The 22,507-nt window shown below is 36.4% G+C and overlaps 1 protein-coding gene across 3 annotated transcripts in view; it reads left to right on the top strand.

Moving 5' to 3' along the window:
* Positions 1 to 22,507, top strand: part of RTTN (rotatin) — a 148,771-nt gene that overhangs the window by 16,310 nt on the left and 109,954 nt on the right. For all 3 annotated transcript variants that reach the window (XM_060119182.1, XM_060119183.1, XM_060119181.1), the window contains exons 10-14: positions 870 to 985; positions 12,586 to 12,756; positions 18,327 to 18,539; positions 20,215 to 20,327; positions 21,769 to 21,895. In XM_060119182.1, coding sequence (XP_059975165.1) covers positions 870 to 985; positions 12,586 to 12,756; positions 18,327 to 18,539; positions 20,215 to 20,327; positions 21,769 to 21,895 — 740 coding nt within the window. The remainder of the gene's footprint in view (positions 1 to 869; positions 986 to 12,585; positions 12,757 to 18,326; positions 18,540 to 20,214; positions 20,328 to 21,768; positions 21,896 to 22,507) is intronic.

Below are 22,507 nucleotides of genomic sequence, written 5' to 3'. Positions count from 1 at the left end.
TTGCTGTAAAAAGTCAGATTGATAATTATAGAGCTGTATCATGGTACATAAAATTTTCTAAATGTTCTCTTGCCCTTTTGTGGAAAATTACTGCATAATTTGCATTTGTGCAGTGTCGTAAGAGATTTCAAAGAGAATTTGCTCCAGCTGTTCTCATGAAACAACTAATCTAGACCCTTATGATCTGGTAGTTTGTTTTACTTTTATTCATTAGAAATTGACCTTTGGTATGTGGGACAGGAAAGTCTTGATTGAACATTCACCTTACTTAGAATTATGGGTGGTGGAATTCCTTTGTTATTCTATTTCTGTGGAGAAAGGAGATTGCTCAGGTGGGTGTGACTCTGACAGCACAGTTTCCTCCGGAATGTTTTTAGAGTTTAAGGTGAGTGTAGGTTTCCCAGGCAACTCCTGTGTAGGAAACTACTAATTCATGACAGGGCTTAAGCCTTCTAGTCCTAAGTGGGAAATTTATTAGACTGCATCTTCTCAACTAAACCTGTGCTTTGTCACCTATTACACGTAACATGGATGGTCTCTGAATCTGAAAAGTTATTTTAATCTATTTCACAGTGCTTTTAGTTAGATTTTTGTTATACTCTTCCTGAGTATCTTTCCCACTTATGAGCACATTTGATTTTTTGTGGTTAAATAGTGTTATGATCGAAACAGAAGTCTAATGGTGATTGTATATTGTGACTTCCCTGTTCGTCTCTTTTAAACAATTCTAAAAACATCAAAAAAAAATAAATAAAAAGAGAATAGGAATTTGGGGGCATTAGCTAACCAGAAGATTGAGCAATATGATATTCAGCTTTATTTGAAATAACTTTTTTTTTCTTCTCTCTCTCTCTTATTTGTATTCCTAGGTAGTAGACAAATGATAATAAGAGTTCTGGAATTGCTTGCAGAGGATATGGTACTCACTGGTGAAGCGATTTCAACAGATATCTGGGATGACAGCAGTCTTTTTGCTATAGATATGGTGAGAATCAAGGTTTCCCTTGGGATGTGGGTAATAATATTAGTATTTTATTTTATCTTGGTCCTTTTAAGCTGGTTTCATTGTCTCATTAGTCTTTGAAAACTTTCTTTGTTTTAGACACAGTAGATCCCAGGCTTATTTTGCGCATAGTCTGGAATAGGCCATTTCTCCAGAGATTCTGGTTACTTTTAATGGGGGAAATGTATATCAAGACCCAAAACAGGCCATTAGGGCTGCTTGTAGTTATGGTGATATCATTCTTTCCCTTCAGGAATAGAACTAGGAAATCTGTATTTAAAAAAAACTCATGCATTCAGACTGCTACTTCTGAGTTTACACTTGTATTTCTTTGCTTGGACTTTATTGCCCTTCATAGATTCTTAGCAACATCAACATAATTGCTTATTAGTTTTAACCTTCAGCATAAAGTAAGTAATTTCACAGTAGCAGTATTAGTATCACTGTGGTCAATAACTAATAAAGTTCAAGATTTTCTTGCAGTTCTTTTTGACTTAGACTAAATCTCACTAAGTACATAAAGTCAAAATTCTGTGCCTTAAAGTCACTCAAAAGAATTATTTTCTCTATTACCAATTCAGTATACAGTTAGATTTTTGTTTCAATTTGTTTTCATCTTTGGGAATTGTTTTCTCTTGATAAAAATGTAACTCAGGGATGTCTCCCTGCCATCCTGTTTTCTAGTTTATTTTTTCCATTTTTATTTTAGTTTTTGCAAATGTAAGAAAATAAGTACATAGATTCTTATTCCCTCTCTCACATCTTACATAAAAGGTGGTATATCATATACAGTTTCATACCTTGTTTTTACAACGTAAGAGTAAATCCTGTATAGTAATTAGACTTATTGTTGTGACCATTATGTATAGAAATATTGAATCACTATGTTGTGTAAGTCAGTTATTCTTCAAAAACAAGCAAAGAAACGAACTCAGAGAAAAAATAGATCAGATTTGTGATTAACAGAGGTGGGAATTGGGGAGAGGGGGAATTGAATGAAGGTGATCAAAGGTACAGATTTCCAGTTTTAAGATGAATAAGTACTAGGATGTAATGCAGAACTGCTGTGTGTTATGTATGAAAGTTGCTAAGAGAGTAAATCCTGAGGGTCTCATCACAAGGAAAGGAAACTTTTTTTCTATCTCTCTAATGTTGTTTCTATATGAGATGATGGATGTTCACCAAACTTAACGTGGTCATCATTTCATGATGTATGTAAGTCAGATCATTAAGCTCTGCACTTTAAACTTACACAGTGCTATATGTCAACTATATCTCAATAAAACTGGGAGAGAAAAGAATGCATCCTGGATAGGTGGATGGATGTAAATGTAGGCATGGAGATTATTCCACGTTCTTACGTGGAGATCTTCATTCTTTATTACAGGCTGCGAGTGCTTCATTGTATATTTATTCACTCAATAAACATGTTAATAGACATAATTGCTAACAAAAATTATGTGAAATGAGTAATGTGCATTTTTAAAAATTAAGTAATTATTTTTGCTGCGTTGGGTCTTCATTGCTGTGCATGGGCTTTCTCTAGTTGTGGCGAGCGGGAGCTACTCTTCGTTGCGGTGTGCAGGCTTCTCATTGCGGTGGCTTCTTGTTGCAGAGCATGGGCTCTAGGCGTGTGGGCTTCAGTAGTTGTGGCATGTGGGTTTCAGTAGTTGTGGTTTGCGGGCTCTAGAGCGCAGGCTCAGTAGTTGTGGCACACAGGCTTAGTTTCTCCGCGGCATGTGGGATCTTCCCGGACCAGGGCTTGAACCCGTGTCCCCTGCATTGGCAGGCGGATTCTTAACCACTGTGCCACCAGGGAAGCCCTCCCCCAATTCTTTTTTCTCCCTTTTTTTTCTTTTGCGGTACGCGGGCCTCTCACCGCCGTGGCCTCTCCCGCTGCAGAGAACAGGCTCCGGACGCACAGGCTCAGCGGCCATGGCTCACGGGCCCAGCTGCTCTGCGGCATGTGGGATCTTCCCGGACTGGGGCACAAACCTGTGTCCCCTGCATCGGCAGGTGGACTCTCAACCACACCAATTTTTTTTATCTACACAAATCTTTTGAAAAACACAACTGAAACATTTTACAGTAGGTGTAATATATTGTTTCAAGTCCTACAATTTATTTATAAAATAGGGATAATAGTTCTTATCTTAGTTTTTCGTTAGTCCTTAAGGTTATCACATTATTCTGTAGTACTTTTAGAACATTTTCACATATTGAAGGTTTTCAGCAAGTGAGTTCTCCTTGAGAAGTGTGAAGAATGTTTTATCAGTTGCTTCTTAAAATAGCTCAAGTTTCTTGGCCAGAACATTTATCTGTAAAAGTTAGTCATTCATTTTTAACTTTTGGCTGCTGATCTTTTATGATTCAATGAATTATTTTTACTTTAAAGGTTAAATCTGTTGTGCAAGTGCCAATTGGTATGTTAGAAATGTTAATTAGTACTGCTGGAAATTATATTTGACTTATTTATTTAAAAGAATAAATGCTTCCTAGGAAACATCTCACCCCTTTGGGCTATATATTAATAGAAGCAGACAATTAAGTAGAATTCCTTAATGTCCCTACTTTTGTGAGGTTTACACAGAAGGCAGAAGCATATTTTTGTCGTGTCATTAAAGGAACAAAGTAATAAATGTTGACCAATTCAGTAATTGAATGCCTGTAGATATGTTATCAATTCTCTAGATCTTTCCAAATAGTGCTAATAGCATTCATGTCTGGAATTCCATAACTCAGTTTATGTAAGCATAGTCAAAGAAATTTTTTCTCCATAAATTGAATATTTTTATTTCCCTCGAAGTAAACAAAAGAAAAAATATTTTCACTGAAATTATATTTTGTTAAAATAAAAATTTTTTTGGTAAGCACTTGTAAAAGTTAGGATGACCTGAAGTATGTCATCCCTTTTTTGCCTACCTAGGAAATTAAGTTTGTTTTTTCCTTATTCACATGGTCAGTTAGGTTCACGGGAGCAAGGCTCTTTTCCTCCTGCCAGATAACCCCAGACTCTTGGGGCTGTTTTCTGTTCATTTTTTGCCCTTCTTCTTTCTGTCACTGCTGTCGCTCAGTGTCATGAAAAGCAGTCTTTTCTCCTTCTTTATGACTCATTCCTTCTAAATTCCCATCTGACCAGCTGTGAGGTGGTAACTTAGATTTCCAGGCATGCTGGAAGAATTGCTGGTTGAAGTTCAAGTGAAGTTGAGAGGATTATGAAAGTTTCTAGAGAGAAGGGCTTTGGTATCCAGTAAGGGCTCGAGAAGGGTAATTGAACCAGATTGTGAATTTATAATTGGCTGAGTGACATCGCTAATTAGCGTATGCTTTTCCTGCTATGCCACCAGTCCAGAGACAGGTATTTTTAGTTCACCAAACAGTCTTTGATTGCTTATTCTATGCTAGTGATAAACGGAATAGTGCCTGCCATATCAGTAAACAAAGGATGTCACAGTCATCAGCGATTGCAGCCACCTCCGATGGTGAGCTGGTGAGCGGTGAGGAAACTCAGGAAGGAAAAGAATACCTGCCATCTAGCAGCCATCAGACTGCAATGATTTCAGTGAGCCCAGACTCTTGCATCTTCCCGTGCGCAGAAAAGCGCTAAATTCCTTAACTTGAGATATCTGGTTTTCTTTAATTAACAGTAATCTTTTGGCATTCAGACTCCCTGCCCTTTGTTACAAAACTCCCAAGTACCCTAGCTCCCCACCTCGCCTCCACGGAGCAGTTCGCTCAGGGTTACTTGAGATGCGGCCTCCCGGGCTTGAGGTCCTACAAATTCCCGCTGAATAAAACATAACTCTCAACTTTTAGGTTGTGAATAATTTTTTAGTCGACCCTGTGCCCTGGGGGTGCAAGATGAATAAGCAGCAATTCTTTTCACTCTTGTGGGAGATAGATTAAAAATTGACTGTATTCCCCATGCTGTGCATTTCATCCCCATGACTCATTTATTTTGAAATTTGCAGTTTGTACCTCTTAATCTCTCTCACCTACTTCACTCATTCCCCCCCTCCCTTCCCCTCTGGCAGCTACCTGATAAGTGATAAGTGAAATATGATAAGTGAAATCATAAGTTTTTTGTCTTTCTCTATCTGCCTTATTTCACTTAGCATAATACTTTCTGGGTCCATCTGTGTTGTCACAAAGATTTCATTCTTTTTTATGGCTGATTAATATTCCATTGTATGTATATGTGTGTGTATGTTTGTTTACACATATGCGACATCTTCTTTATCCATTCATCTGTCGATGGTCACTTAGGTTGTTTCCATATCTTGGCTGAAGTAACTAGAGCTGCTTTAAACATTGGGGGGCACGTCTCTTTGAATTGGTGTTTTCATTTTATTTGGATATAAACCCAGGAGTGGAATTGTTGGCTTATACAGTAATTCTCTTTTTAGTTTTTTGAGGAATCTCCATGCTTTTTTCTATGGCAGCTGCATCGATTTACATTCCCACCAACAGCATACAGGGGATCCCTTTTCTCCATATCCTTGTCAACATTTGTATTAGTGGACTTTTTGTTGATAGCCATTCTGATAGGTGTGAGGTGATATCTCACTGTTGTTCTGATTTGCATTTCTCTGACTAGTAATGTTGAGTATCTTCTCATGTGCCAAGGGTGCTTTGAAAACACTCCCAGCCGAGAATCTCAGGGAGGGCTTTTTGTAAATCGTGACTGAGCTGAGTTTAAATTCCAAATACGATTTGGCTAAGAAAGTAAAGGTAGGGCTTTTTGTCTGGCAGAGGGGAAGAGAATGATGGGGAGGAATGAATAGTGCTGATTGGTAGTCAAGGGTAGGGCTATTGGGAGGAGTGCAAGCAACCAGAGCATACAATGTGAGGTGGATGTGGTGGGAGAGAGGCAGGAGGGTTCAGGTGGGGTCTGCTCACAGAAGGCTTTTGACGTGCTGCTGAGTAGTTTGGCGGTCATTCTGAAGGCAGGATGAGCTTGCTCTTAAACATAGAAGTGCCTGGTGAGACTTGCATGCAGAACAGTAATTGGCTGCCTTGTAGAAGGGGAGTGGGGAGTGTGAGGCTGGGAGCATATGGGGGAGAGTCACTTATTTCAGATGCTTTATAGAATCCAAAACCTGTTTTATATTGTGCAGATAGTGGAGAAATTGTGTTTGCACTATAAATTCTGTTTTATTGGGAATATTTAGAATATTTTGCTCATCTGATATTTTAAGTCTAATTTTGTAAAAGCTTTGACTATCCTCTGAAAACTGGCTCTTTCTTTTTTTTCTCCATCAGCTACTTTACAGCTGTTTAAATATCTTTAGCCCAGCAAATTAAAACTGTGGACCAGATAGTATTGTTTTAAAATTCTTTCTTTTCTTAAAACATTAAAAACAAAACACTTTTTTTTTTCCTTTGGCTTGGAAGAAGTGTTGGAAATAGTAAAAGCTGCAAGACTGATTCTTATAGTATAGTACTTCCTTTTCATACTATTTTGAGAAGTACGTCAATTCATCATTAGAATTAGCAAGGTTATTTGAAACAATTTCACAAGTAAATAGAGTTTTACAAAAAGCCTTGCAATACTGAGGTCTTAAATGTGTTCATTGATTTAAATTGTAAATTGTCAAAGTTAGTCTTGAATAACAGAGATATGTTGTCTGTAGATGTAAAAAAGTATTTTAATGGAGAAGCACTGGGTGGAAGAATTGCCTGTCCATGTAATAAGACTGTCACTGTGTTTCTAATTTGTTTTCTCTAGACCAGTGGTTATTAATATAAGTGCTATTAAAATTTTCTATTTTAATTTTATAAGGGTGGCCCTACGTTTGGTTGAAGTTTTTAACTTTTAGTTTTATTTCCGTGGGCTCAAAGAACATAGTCCTAAATATACATTGACCATTTTTGCGATTAAGTAAATGGCTAGTTTTAGTCAGTGTTTCTTGGAAACTCGAGGAGTTGTAGTCTTTGAAATGTTCAAAGTTTATATCTATTTAATTTATTAATTAAGGTAAAAAAGACTGAGTTAAAACCTTTAAATCCAACTTCAGGTTTTGCTTGATATATATGTTATTCAGACCACAATGACTCATTCATGTTGGGTCTTTACTCTCTATTATGCATTTCATCAATAGAAAATTATCTAATTTATCTAATTTTTTTGTTCTGAATTATTCATTTTTTATATTTCATACATTTTTGTTCATATTTCACTACACTAGTTTTTTTTGAATTTTTGAATTTTATTTTATGTATTTTTTTATACAGCAGGTCCTTATTAGTCATCAATTTTATACACATCAGTGTATACAGGTCAATCCCAATCTCCCAGTTCATCCCACCACGACCCCCACCCCGCCACTTCCACCCTTGGTGTCCATACGTTTGTTCTCTACATCTGTGTCTCTATTTCTGCCCTGCAAACTGGTTCATCTGTACCATTTTTCTAGGTTCCACATACACGTGCTAACATATGATATTTGTTTTTCTCTTTCTGACTTACTTCACTCTGTATGACAGTCTCTAAATCCATCCATATCTCTACAAATGACCCAATTTCGTTCCTTTTTATGGCTGAGTAATATTCCATTGTATATATGTACCACATCTTCTTTATCCATTCATCTGTCGATGGGCATTTAGGTTGCTTCCATGACCTGGCTATTGTAAACAGTGCTGCAATGAACATTGGGGTGCATGTGTCTTTTTGAATTATGGTTTTCTCTGGGTATATGCCCAGTAGTGGGATTGCTGGGCCATATGGTAATTCTATTTTTAGTTTTTTAAGGGACCTCCATACTGTTCTCCATAGTGGCTGTATCAATTTACATTCCCACCAACAGTGCAAGAGGGTTCCCTTTTCTCCGCACCCTCTCCAGCATTTATTGTTTGTAGATTTTTCGATGATGGCCATTCTGACTGGTGTGAGGTGATACCTCATTGTAGTTTTGACTTGCATTTCCCTAATGACTAGTGATGTTGAGCATCCTTTCATGTGTTTGTTGGCAATCTGTATATTTTCTCTGGAGAAATGTCTGTTTAGGTCTTCTGCCCATTTTTGGATTGGGTTGTTTGTTTTTTTAATATTGAGCTACTTGAGCCGTTTATATGTTTTGGAGATTAATCCTTTGTCTGTTGATTCTTTTGTCTGTTTGATTTGTTTGCAAATATTTTGTTTGTCTGTTGATTCGTTTGCAAATATTTTTTCCTATTCTGAGGGTTGTCTTTTCGTCTTGTTCGTAGTTTCCTTTGCTTTGCAAAAGCTTTTAAGTTTCATTAGCTCCCATTTGTTTATTTTTGTTTTTATTTCCATTACTCTAGGAGGTGGATCAAAAAAGATCTTTCTGTGATTTATGTCAAAGAGTGTTCTTCCTATGTTTTTCTCTACGGCTTTTCTAGTGTCTGGCCTTACATTTAGGTCTTTAATCCATTTTGAGTTTATTTTTGTATATCGTGTTAGGGAGTGTTCTAACTTCATTCTTTTACATGCAGCTGTCCAGTTTTCCCAGCACCCCTTACTGAAGAGACTGTCTTTTCTCCATGTTATATCCTTGCCTCCTTTGTCATAGATTAGTTGACCATAGGTGCATGGGTTTATCTCTGGGCTTTCTATCCTGTTCCATTGATCTATTTTTCTGTTTTTGTGCCAGTACCCTATTTTCTTGATTACTGTAGCTTTGTAGTATAGTCTGAAGTCAGAGAGTCTGATTCCTCCAGCTCTTTTTCTTTCTCAAGATTGCTTTGGCTATTCGGGATCTTTTGTGTTTCCATACGAATTGTGAAATTTTTTGTTCTAGTTCTGTGAAAAATGCCATTGGTAGCTTGATAGGGATTGCACTGAATCTGTAGATTGCTTTTGGTAGTATAGCCATTTTCACAATGTTGATTCTTCCAATCCAAGAACATGGTATATCTCTCCATCTGTTTATGTCATCTTTGATTTCTTTCATCAGTGTCTTATAGTTCTCTGAGTACAGGTCTTTTACCTCCTTAGATAGGTTTATTCCTAGGTGTTTTATTCTTTTTGTTGCAGTGGTGAATGGGATTATTTCCTTAATTTCGCTTTCAGATTTTTCATCATTAGTGTATAGGAATGCAAGAGATTTCTGTGTGTTAATTTTGTATCTATCCTGCAACTTTACCAAATTCGTTGATTAGCTCTAGTAGTTTTCTGGTAGTATCTTTAGGATTCTCTATGTATGGTATCATGTCATCTGCAGACAGTGACAGTTTTACTTCTTCTTTTCCAATTTGTATTCCTTTTATTTCTTTTTCTTCTCTGATTGCTGTGGCTAGGACTTCCAAAACTATGTTGAATAATAGTGGTGAGAGTGGACGTCCTTGTCTTATTCCTGATCTTCGAGGAAATGCTTTCAGTTTTTCACCATTGAGGATGATGTTTGCTGTGGGTTTGTCATATATGTTCTTTATTATGTTGAGGTAGGTTCCCTCCATGCCCCCTTTCTGGAGAGTTTTTATTATAAGTGTGTGTTGGTTTTGTCAAAAGCTTTTTCTACATCTATTGAGATGATCATATGGTTTTTATTCTTCAGTTTGTTAATATGGTGTATCACATTGATTGATTTTCATATATTGAAGAATCCTTGCATCCCTGGAATAAATCCCACTTGATCATGGTGTATGATCCTTTAATGTGTTGTTGGATTCTGTTTGCTAGTATTTTGTTGAGGATTTTTGCATCTATATTCATCAGTACTATTGGTCTGTAATTTTCTTTTTTTGTAGTATCTTTGTCTGGTTTTGGTATCAGGGTGATGGTGGCCTCATAGAACGTGTTTGGGAGTGTTCTTTCCTCTGCAATATTTTGGAAGAGTTTTAGAAGGATGGGTGTTACTTCTTCTCTAAATGTTTGATAGAATTCAACTGTGAAGCCATCTGGTCCTGGTCATTTTGTTTGTTGGAAGATTTTTAATCACAGTTTCAATTTCATTACTTGTGATTGGTCTGTTCATTTTTTCTATTTCTTCTGCTTCAGTCTTGGAAGGTTATACCTTTCTAAGAATTTGTCCATTTCTTCCAGGTTGTCCGTTTTTTTTTGGCATAGTGTTGCTTGTAGTAGTCTCTTAGGATGCTTTGTATTTCTTCTGTGTCTGTTGTAACATCTCCTTTTTCATTTCTAATATTATTATTATTATTTTTGTTTGTTTTGCGGTACACGGTCCTCTCACTGCTGTGGCCCCTCCTGCCACAGAGCACAGGCTCCAGACGTGCAGGCTCGGCAGCCATTGCTCACGGGCCCGGCCACTCCTTGGCCTGTGGGATCTTCCCGGACAAGGGCACGAACCTGTGTCCCCTGCATCGGCAGACGGACTCTCAACCACTGCACCACCAGGGAAGCCCTCTAATATTATTGATTTGAGTCCTCTTCCTCTTTTTCTTGAGTCTGGCTAAAGGTTTATCAGTTTTGTTTATCTTCTCAAAGAACCAGCTTTTAGTTTTATTGATCTTTGCTATTGTTTTCTTTGTTTCTATTTCATTTATTTCTGCTCTGATCTTTATGATTTCTTTCCTTCTACTAACTTTGGGTTTTGTTTCTACTTCTTTCTCTAGTTCCTTTAGGTGTTAAGTTTAGATTGTTTATTTGAGATTTTTCTCACTACACTAATTTTTAACCTTTTATGTACAAAGATAATGTCTTTTTTGTATGTGTAGCTTATTTTTGATTTTTACTTCAGTATGAAATCATATTTCACTTACAGGGAAATTTAACCTTTTTTAGTACAGTTATTGTACTTGGTCTTCATGCAGAAGTTTTGCTATCTCTTTTGTTTCCTTTTTCTTTTTTACTCTATAGATTATTTTATCTTCCTTTTACTCCTGTGGTGATTTGGAAAGTATCATAGTTTTAATTTTATTTGTGTTTATCTTTAAATTTTTCAAATGATCCATGTAAGTAACAAAAAAATGTTTACTCCTTTATATAATTTTTAAAATTTTGTAAAATATACATAAAATTTACCATTTAACTCTTTTTGAGTGTATAATTCAGTGGCATTAGGCACATTCACATTGTTGTACAGTTGTCGCCATTATCTGTTTCCAAAACTTCTTCATCATCTCAGAGTGAAACTCTGCACCCAGTAAACAATAACTCCCCACTCTGCCCTTCCCCAAGTCCCTGATAACCACTATTCTACCTTCTTTCTTTATGAATTTGTATATTTTAGGTACCTCATATAAGAGGAGTCATACAGTACTTGTCTTTTTGTATCTGGCTTATTTTACTTAACAATGTTTTCAAGAGTCATCTTGTTGTAGCATGTGTCAAAATATCATTCCCTTTTAAGGCTGAATATTTCATTGTATGTATACCATCTACTGCATATTGTTTATCCATTCATATGTTGATAGACACTGTTCTACCTTTTGGCTGTTGTGAATAATGTTGCTGTGAACACTGATGAACAAATAAGTGTTTGAAATCCCTGCTTTCGATTCTTTTGGCCATATACTCAGAAGTGACATTGCTGGATCATATGGTGATTCTATGTTTAATGTTTTGAGGAACTGCCATACTATTTCCACAGTGACTGAACCTTTTACATTTCCACCAGCAATGTACAGGCACTCCAGTTTCTCCACATCCTTGTCAACATTTGTTATTTCCTATTATTTTTGATAATGTCCATCCTAATGGATGTGAAGTGTATCTGTTGTGGCTTTGATACTTTATGTAACTTTTGTAGGCCCCATATCTTTTAGTTTTATTGCCTGTTTATTTATCCTTGAATTAAAAAATTTCTGACATACATTATATTTTTGTCTTTAGCTTACAGGTAATTTCTCATGTTAATTTTCATATATTTTCCGTGGAAAGTTGACAGTGAGAACTCCAGTGCTTTTTTTGTTCTACCCCTTTCCTGATCCTGTCCTTTCAGCAGCTAGTTTATAGGGTCATGTCAACATATCTAGGATATATTTTGGTCTATGTTGTTATGACTTGCCAGTTAGTCTGCTGTATTTTAGTTTTCATGTTTTATGCATACCTTTCAATTTAAAAGATATAACTTCTGTTTAAGTAGTAATGTATCTAGAAATTTATGATGGTGGAACATTTGCTCTGAAACAACCTTATTACCTGAAGAGGGAGATTATACAATTTAATATTTCATTGTTTTTTAATTATTTGACTTACCCTGTTTCATTTCTTTAGTAACTTTGGGATTACTTTGAGGGCGGGATCATGTCTCTTGAACTAATGCATTTTCCCCCATATACCTGCCACTGTGTGAAGCATACACTAAACCCAATAAATACTGGATGAGAGATTTACATGCAGTGTTCAAAGTTGGAACAATTAAGCACTAGAAACTAGGAGGAACTAATGGTTCATTAAGTTTTTGTATTTTGTTTATTTTTATTAGTTGGAGTTCATCATATTAAATACTTAAAAACTGTTAGCTTTTAAAAAAATTTAGGTATACTTATCATTCTTTCCTACCATTAAAAGTATCTCAGCATGTATTGGTTATTCTTATAGAGAGGAATACATTTATATTATTTAATGATAACATTTTATATGATTCTCCATGACATTCCTGTATTGGCCCCTAAAATTGATTGTTTTCTTCTGTTTTGTGTTTAAATGTTTGCAGAAAAAGAAACTGCTCATGGTGTTGGGGTCCCTTGGAGACAGCATGTGCTACCACAAAAGCAACATCAGTCTGGAACAACCAGAGGCGGTGCTGGTGCACCACAGGATGGCCTTTGTCAGCATTTCGCTGTTTGCAGTCCGACTGCTGCAGACGCTTCTCCCTGTTGAAAAGGTAAGGCAGGTAGCGTGGCTTCTTTGTAGTTTACTGGGTGTTACAATCACTGTCCTGTTGTAAATTCCTTCTGATGATTTCATGGTGTACAAAGATTTTATTGGAAATGTAGAAATTGAGAAATGGCTAACATTTTTAATTAGTTTTGACAAATCAATTGATAGAAAAAAATACAAATTTTTTAAGATAACTTTTAAAAACTGTGGTGTTTAGAAAGGTGCACAGTTCAGTGCATTTTTACTAAGTGAATATATCTGTTTAGAAAGTGACCACCCCCCAAAACATGAAGTAGAACATGACCAGCCTTTCAAGGCCACTTCCCGTTGCTTAACCTCTCCTGTCCCCACCCCTGCAAGCTAAACTCCTTTCTGACTTCTGTCACCATAGAGGGTTTTTTTTGTTTTTGAGCTTTATATAAATAGACATATAAAGTATGTAATTGCTCAAGAATTTTTTTTTTGAGATTCATTTTTGTTGTTGCTTGTAGCAGTTGTTAATTTTTATTGTAAAATACTATTCCATTATGTGACTGTATGTTAAAGGTGATTTTAATAGGTGTAAATATTTCTTTTAAATCATCTTATTGACTGTACTTTAAAGTGGAGGTTATATCTCTGAATTTGAACGTCGGTGGTAAAAATGTCTCAGGTGACTCATATCCAAGTGTTGTGTAGTATACTTATTGCAAAAAGAAAGGTGTGGCATCGTGCTTAACTGAAGGTATGGGAAAAATTACTGCAGCTAAAGAACTATTTCCTGTGCCTTTTGTTGTCCTTTGTTATAGCCACGTGCCCTTTTGCTCCGTAGAATTCTACAGAGCATGTAGTCTAAACTCCATTTAATAACACATATGCAATATATGCAATATAGTATCAGGTCATCTGGAAAAACAAGAATAGAACATTAAATTTTAAATATAGTATTTTCCTTTAGGGAAAATAACATTTCTGTTAATTTTTTTTTTTTTTTGCGGTATGTGCGCCTTTCACCGCTGTGTCCTCTCCTGCTGCGGAGCACAGGCTCCGAACGCGCAGGCCCAGCGGCCATGGCTCACGGGCCCAGCCGCTCCATGGCACGTGGGATCCTCCTGGACCAGGGCACGAACCCGTGTCCCCTGCATCGGTAGGCAGACTCTCAACCACTGTGCCACCAGGGAAGCCCCCATTTCTGTTAATTTTAATCTTTAACATTTTTATTAATTGTTATGTTTCTGAATAACACTCTGTGTTAAAGAGTGATAATTTTCCAAGGCATAAACATTATAAATTGAAGAATTTCAGTCATATAAAACTGGAATTGCATTTAAAATATAGGTGTCTCAACTTTACATGATAATGTTATATAACTGAAAAATTAGTAGTGCTACAATAACTTGTTATTCAGTATTACAAATGATCAATCTATGTATAGGTTGAGGTATTTTTGGAAAAGTTACTTGTCAGTTGTACCAGAGAGCTTATTTATTGCTTTTTTGATTATAGAGTTTTTTTCATCTATGTGCTTATTTGGGCAGGAATCAAAATAGAAGTCAATAATTTATTTTATTTGACTTACTTTAGTGTTAGAATAATGTAAAACCAGCCCTCCATGTCTTTTTTTAAGGTAGCTATTTTTTGTTTTTGTTTTTGAAGGTAAATCAGTATCTAATTTTGGGGAGCTCTTTTAAATATGTAGCTTGGAACTTCATTAGAACAGTAAGTGGGGTCAATGAAGAGATTGTAATTAAGGTATCAGCTTATAGATGGTTATAATTGCTTTGATTGATTAACTAAGAACTTTAAAATGAGATCTAAACAAACATGCTCTTCCATTGCATGCATAAATTTCTCCTTCAGTTTATATAAATACAAGGTTATGCTGCCCTCTGCCTGTTGCTAGCCCACCAAAACTTGAAGTGGAATTTGGACTCTGAAACTTTCTACCTTAAAAGTGGCTTTTAAATATTTGAGTTGCCACTTACCAAATATGTAATTTTGAAGTTGGGAAATGATATAGTATGAATCTGTGTAGAAATTTCCTGAATTTGAATGTTTTGACAAAATGCCCTTGAAGACCTTTTCTGAAATTGATAATTGCTGATTTTAAATGAATTTGGAGAATACCCATGTATAGGTTAAAATTATGCATTGGCAAATGTCATTACCAATGTTATAAATTAAAATTAAAAGTGTTCTGGTTGGGTAAATCAAATTGGTAAGACAAATGAAGTTAACTTCATATGGGGGAACCATCTGGGAAATAAGAGCTAAAAATACTGGCCCTGTGCCAGAAACAAGATCCCAGAGCATCCTAGGAACCCCTGTGACCCTTTCTCAGCCAAGCAGACTGAAGGCAAGGAAGAATTTATACCACAAGATTTTGACATTTTTAGTGAGGTATATAAAATCTAATAATTGGTGTAGCTGATTGATTCAGAACAGCGTTTCTCAAAGTGTAATGTGCACCCAGATCACCCAGAGATCTTGTTAATCCGATCTTGCATGTTCTGGTCTGTAAGGTCTGGATAGGGCCTGAGAATCCGTACTTCTGACAAGCCATGCCAGGATAACGCCCTGGCTGCTCTGAGTGGCAAAAGGTTTAGAGAAAACAGTATTATACCCCTCCTCCTCCAGCACGCACAAGATGACGATGTTGACTCTTTTCTATCTAATACTGGTAATGGCTTTCCACTGAAATGTTGTCACTTTTAGTTCCAACTGACACGTGACTAATGCTTATATATGTAGGACCACCGTCTTCAGTCTGGGGTGTAAACTGTGATGGGTCCATTGGCCCTGCAAGGATTAAACGTATGACATTACCTTGGTGCTTTGAGTTGCTGAGAGGAGTTTCAGATGTAGGTATGCAGAATGAAAATGTCAGAATTCCTTAATGATGGGGCGAAAAGAGGAAAGAGAGGAAATTAGTACTTATTGAATGTGATATGCCGGACACTCTGCCCAGTGCTTATTTAATCCTCACATCAGCTATTATTTTTCTGCCTAGAGTCAGAGAAAGCTCTTTTAAACTAAAACACAGTGCCTTTGGAGTTAGACCCACTAGGATTTACTATCTTAGCGCAGAGCCCAACTCGCTGAGTCTCCTTTGCTAATTCCTCTCTATCTTCCTAACCTCTTAAAGGGGTGGAACCCCAGGACTGGCCATGGCCCTCATGAGATATCATCCCATTTTGGTCTTTAAGTGCCATCTATTTGCGGACACCTCCCAAACTTATATTTTCAGACAACACGTGTCACCTGAACCACAAACTCATACGTATATATCCGTATCCTTTTTGACATCTTCACTTGACAGTTGATATCTCCGACTGAACATGCCCCAAGCCTTACTTCCCTGCACAAATGTGTTCTTCCTCTAGTCTTCCCTAGCTCAGTAAATGGCACCTTCATTCTAGTTGATTGTTGATCAGGAAAAAACCTTAGAGTCATCCTTGATTCCTGTCTTTCACACACACTTAGATCCAATCCCTGAGCAACATGTGTTATTTCTCCTTTGAACGTCTATCCAGAACCTGAACACTTCTCACCACTCCCACTGCTGCTACCTGAGTTTAAGCCACCATCCTATCTTGCCTGGATTATTGCAGTAACCTTCTCTTTGGTCTCTCAGCTTCCACCCTTGCTCTTTTCCATCTGTTCTCTCCAGACTCATCCTGAGGCTTGCTTGAAACCTTCCAATGCTCCTTCTGAGGACAAGTCCTTAAAGTGACCCAAGGCCTTACCTGATCTGGCACCACTGCCCCCTGACTCCATCCCTCAGCACTAGCTCCAGTGGCCTCCTTGCTGTCAAATATACTCTGTGTCCGAGCCTCTGTACTTGCTGTTCCCTCTTCTGTGAGTGCTTTTCCCTCAGATATACACTCCTCCATTTCTCTGCTTAGATGTTACCTTATCAGAGAGGCCTTCCTCTGCTTCCACCTCCTGTAACTTCCCTATTCTTCTCCATCTTTCCTATCCCCTGTTTTTAAAATTTGCTTAGCACTCCTAGTCACATTGGACAAGTATGGTTGACTCTATGCTTTCTCCACTGGAGTGTTAACTTCGTGAGGGCAGAGGTTCTGTTTTATTTCCTGCTGTGTCCCTAGGATCTGGAATGGTGCCTGGCATACGGTAGGGGCCCAGTGAGTATTTGCTAAGTGAGCAAATAATTGGTGACTAGGTAATTTGGTTTCTTGCTCTCTCTCTCTCTCTCTCTTCTTTCCCCACTAGGAGAGTTCTTTACAGAATAAGAGAAATTTCTCTCAACTTTATAATAGCTGCTGTCTTAATAGTTGGTTTTTTTTTTCATGCTTAGTAACCTAAAATTTTGATTCCTTTAGCTTTTGATATTCACTTGGCAACTGTATTTCATTTAAAAGCATTATTTAGGGCTTCCCTGGTGGCACAGTGGTTAAGAATCCGCCTGCCAATGAAGGGGACACGGGTTCAAGCCCTGGTCTGGGAGGATCCCACATGCCACGGAGCAGCTAAGTCCGTGTGCCACTACTGAGCCCACGTGCCACGAGCCCGTGCTCCGCAATAAGAGAAACCACCACAATGAGAAGCCTGTGCACCGCAACAAAGAGTAGCCCCTGCTTGATGCAACTAAAGAAAGCCCACGTGCAGCAAAGAAAACCTAATGCAGCCAAAAATAAATAAATAAATTAAAAAAAAAACCCCAGTAATTCTAAAAAAAAAAAAAAAGGCATTGTTTAGCAGATTTAGTTCTTAGACTTTCAGGCAGTTAATGATTATCCTTAAAATAGGTTATCCATGAAAAAATTATGACCAAACCTACTTTAATAAAGGCAGCATTTCAGCCATAGTAGTGAACCCTGCCAAATGGTTTTCTCTGAACATTGAATTTTCAGGCCTTTTCATTTTCTTAACTGATGCCTAAAATCCTATTGCAAAGCTGGAATCATTAAAAGAAACAAAATCTAGCAAAGGGTTTTTTTAGTCTTAAATCAATTGATTTAAGTTATAAAACATACACTATTTCATTTGGCCCCTTGATTTTATACTAATTAAAGGTCAGTCTTTTGTGAGTGTTCTAGAACTATTTTAAATATGTTGAATTTCTCCTTTCCCCTCTAAAACACAAACAAAACCAAATAAAAATTAATTTTTGTTCAAATCAGTCTATAGCTGTACTTGATTTAGTGTTATTCAATTCAATATGTAGTTAATAAGCCCTGGGCTTCAGGGGTTTATTGCATTTTTCTGGAGATTTGTGTGCACCTGCATGAAAAACTTAGAGAAAAAGGCCTGGTACCTTCAGTTCAGTGGCAGAGGCATAAACGAGGTATGGGCCCAGAGGGAGAGCAGTTCTGGGTGTTGATGTGGGGAAGAGGAGGTATCCTGGATCCTAGGCTTTGGGAAGGAGTTGAAATTTGGACTTGGGATATTTTGGGTAGAGAAAAATTGCAGTGAACCTAGGTGTAGATAAGTGATGTGTTGGGGAATAGAATTTTCTTTGGAAAAGCATAGACTTTGTGATAGAGAATTACTAAAAAAGTTGAACTACATTAATATTATAGTTTACTATATTTATCTAAAAATGGCTAATTTTTTTTTTTTTAATTTATCAAGGCAAGCCACTTTTTACCAGAGCCTATGTCAGCAGCATTATTTCTAGTTTCTTTGGACATGCCTGTTTCTTTGGAATATCCAAATATTCATGAAGCTGTTGTGGCCTATTTGGAACAGCTGAATTCTGAAAACTACAGTATTTATAAACGAACTGCAGAGGCTGTTTATTCACTTGAGTGTACCTGTAACTTCCTGTCTGATGTTGGGAAGGAGGTAAAAAGTTTTGTTAATATCTCTTTAAAATTCCTTTGATAAAATATTTAGAAAATTTAACCTATAGTTTTCAAATTGATGGACATTTAACAATTGAATTCTTAGGGGTGGGATCCATTATTACTGAATGGCCCAATTATAAGATTAAAGTAAGGGTATGATTTATATAAAAGTAAAATGAAGATTTAGATTAATGAATGGTATATATTCATGAGACCAGTGGTTTTTAAAAAACAATAATTATTATCAATATCTTTATTAGTGAATTCCTCTCTGAAGTGGCTTTCTGTGGGTGAACAGAGTGACAATTGACGTAAACAGAATTATAAGGGCCATTTTAGTGCTTATTTGTAGACACATTTTTTCCCTTAGTATTTGTAGACACATTTTTTCCCTTAGTATTTCCCTTAATATTTAGTGCTTATTTGTAGACACATTTTTTCCCTTAGACACATTTCCCTTAGTATTCCCTTAGTATTTGTAGACACATTTTTTCCCTTAGTATTCCTTTAGTATTTCCCTTAGTATATATGTGTCTTAGTAGACACATATTTTCCCTTAGTAAACAGAATTATAAGGGCCATTTTAGTGCTTACTTGTAGACACATTTTTTCCCTTAGTATTTCCCTTAGTATTCCCTTAGTGCTTATTTGTAGACACATTTTTTCCCTTAGTATTATAAGGGCCATTTTAGTGCTTATTTGTAGACACATTTTTTCCCTTAGTATTTCCCTTATGTGTAGACACATTATTTCCCATAGTATCCCTTAGTATTTTTCCCTTAGTATTTTCCCTTAGTATTTCCCTTTATTTAATAAAAAATCAGGCTCTTTCTGTGAATAAATATTTATTTATGCACAGAAAGAGCCTGATTTTTTATTAAATAAAGCCATGAACTAGATTGTAAGGTAGTTGGATGACTTTCGATACCATGTTATAGCAATAGTTATGTATTTGTTATTTATCCCTTTTAGGATATTATTTAGTATATTATCAATTAGAGGGTTAATGAGTCTTAAAATAGACATTGACTACAATAGTTGCTTACTGTTTGAAAATACCAAAATGGGCCCTGAAGATCTTGAAAAATTAGGAGCAAAATTTTATTCCGTTTGGCCCCTACAGTGGAGTTTTTTTGAACTTCATATTTTAAATTTTCCTTATTTACCCACTATTGTTTATTTTTATTTTCTTTTCCCCACATCTTTATGCCACTGTATCTTGTCTCCTCCATGATAGAATTTTGAACTGCCTTTTAGTTGAATTATTTCTGTGGCATTCTGCATGGTCAGTTAATCACACAGGTATTGATCACCCCCTATTTTCCCTAGAACCAGTCAGGATGTTAGAAGTGGGAGGTGGATCTTAAAATACATGAGTCCTGCCTTGAGCTGCAGTTAGTAGAGGGATAAGGCCACAAGTGAACAGCCAAAGAAGCATGCCACTCAGAGGTAAATAATATAAAGTCTTAAGTGGCGTTGAGTTAGGCATGTTCCCCACATTTCTCCTCCTAGGCTGACGTTTTTGGTTTGCTTGTTGAGCAGGTTGACTTAAGCAAATGTGAACAGTCTCAGGGCCTGTGGATGATCTAATTTCTTGAAGCTGCTTTGTTAGCTGTTGAGAATTTTATTGTACATGACCTTGACATTTACTGTTCCATTCTCTTCTTTTTTAGGGAGAGAAGAATCTCTTAGAATTAGTGGAGCTGGCAGACAAAGCCTTACATAGCTTTTCCTATCATCAGCATTTCCCCCTAATAAAGGAAATCATCTGCATTTGTTCAAAGATGTAATATTTTCTTTCTTAATATGATTATATTATTATAGGTTTTGTGTGTGTGTGTGTGTGTGTGTGTGTGTGTGTGTAAGTTTAGGAGCAATGAAAATGAAACTGGTCTTAAATCTGTTATTTTTTAGTTTAAATTGCTTTTATATGTTTTGACTTTTAAACTGTATATGTATAGTAGCATTAGGACAGTTAACTGTTTTATTCAAGAGTAAGCTTTAAAAATGTCATGCCTGTAATCAACATGGATTATCCTTGGATTTTTATACATTTGTTTTGGTGTCCTTCCAAACAGGTATTCAAGCACATTTGTTTATTTATCTTTAACATTTTAATTAATAACTTGAATTGAGGATTTTTTAAATGTAAATTTCATTATTCCTACCTTTTATATGGATTTTTGGAAAGCATCATGCATTGGTTAATTTATTTGGGGGACATTGGAACAGGTTTTTCTTTAAAACTTAGTATTTTCATTGCTTTTGGAAAGAGGAAATTCCATGGTGATAAATATCCATTAAATATGGGATTTATTTTTCTTTCTATCTATCTATCTATCAATCTATCAGTCATCTCACATAATTACCTTTTTTTTGTGGTGAGAACATTGAAGATCTACTCTCTTAACACATATCAGCATTATTAACCATAGTCACCAGAACTACCTATCCTGCATAACTGAAACTTTGTACCCTTTGACCAACATCTCTGCATTTCCTCAAGCTCCTGGCAACCACCAATTCTACTCTCTGCTTCTGAGAGTTTGACTTTTTTAGATTCCACATATAAGTCAGATCATGCAGTATTTGTTTTTCTGTACCCTGACTTATGCCACTTAGCATGTCCTTCAGCTTCATCCATATTGTCACAAATGATGAGATTTCCTTCTTTTTTAAGGCTGAATAATATTCCATTATATATATATTATATATATATTATATATATATAAAAAAATATATATATACACACACATACACATACATACCACATTTTAAAAAATCCATTCATCTATCAACTGACACATTGTTTTCATGTATTGGCTATTGTGAATAATTCTGGAACAAATATGGGAGTACATATATCTCTTTGAGGTACTGATTTCATTTTCTTTGGTTACATACCTAAAAGTGGAATTGCTGGGTCATATGGTAGTTCTGTTTTTAGTTTTTTGAGGAACCTCCGTACTGTTTTTCATAATGGTTGTACCATTTTACATTCTAAATATAGGTTTCTAAAGACATTTTGTTTTTTTGTATTCTTTAAGAGAGAATATTCCCTGCCTTGAAACAAGTAAATGCTTGAGTAAATATTAATTCTGGGTTAGTTAAACAAGATCTCAGTTGTAGGAACTGGAGTAGGAAGAAACCCCTTTCTCTGTGCTTTTCAGTCTCATGTTTAGTACCTTACTTGCCTTAGATGTCTTGGATGTTTACCTTTTTACCAGCTGGAAATCTGCACAGGCCAGTCCATTATTACAAGGAGAAAGTCAGAAGGTGTTTCTACGTATGTTGTCTCACCCTTTGCTACAAGTGAAAGTGAAAACTTACCACTGTTGTCTGGAAATTGTTAAGGTAGGTTTTTTTTTTTTTTTTTTTTTTTTTTTTTTGCGGTATGCGGGCCTCTCACTGTTGTGGCCTCCCCCGTTGCGGAGCACAGGCTCCGGACGCGCAGGCTCAGCGGCCATGGCTCACGGGCCCAGCCGCTCCGCGGCATATGGGATCCTCCCAGACCGGGGCACGAACCCGTATCCCCTGCATCGGCAGGCGGACTCTCAACCACTTGCGCCACCAGGGAGGCCCAAGGTAGGTTTTATTGATTTTGATTTTTTGGGGGAGCATTAACAGTGGATTTTCTGATTATAACTCCAAAATTAAATTACTTGACCTTTTGGATATAAGAGTTATTACCATAAAAATAGATGGTAGTTATTAGTCAACTCTAAGAAATTTATACTATTGAATTCCCTTAGTAAGTCTAGCAATTGAATTGCCTTATTAGCAGTTTTAATAAGAATTACATTTGTTGTGTTATTTAATGATGGAAAAATTGTAAGGAGAAGTTGACTTCTATCAAGTATTCAAAGGTGATTTCTATGCTCAGGAAAAGTTTTAGGTTATGGCTTAAATTTTATAGTTTCAGATCTGTTTTCTTAGTAATATTCTTCTTTTCTTTCTTTTGAAACA

Source organism: Mesoplodon densirostris, chromosome 15 (assembly GCF_025265405.1).
Source record: "Mesoplodon densirostris isolate mMesDen1 chromosome 15, mMesDen1 primary haplotype, whole genome shotgun sequence".
Taxonomy (NCBI): Eukaryota; Metazoa; Chordata; class Mammalia; order Artiodactyla; family Ziphiidae; genus Mesoplodon; species Mesoplodon densirostris.
Note: the sequence above shows the minus strand (reverse complement) of the source record. Positions and strands in the feature narration are given on the sequence as shown.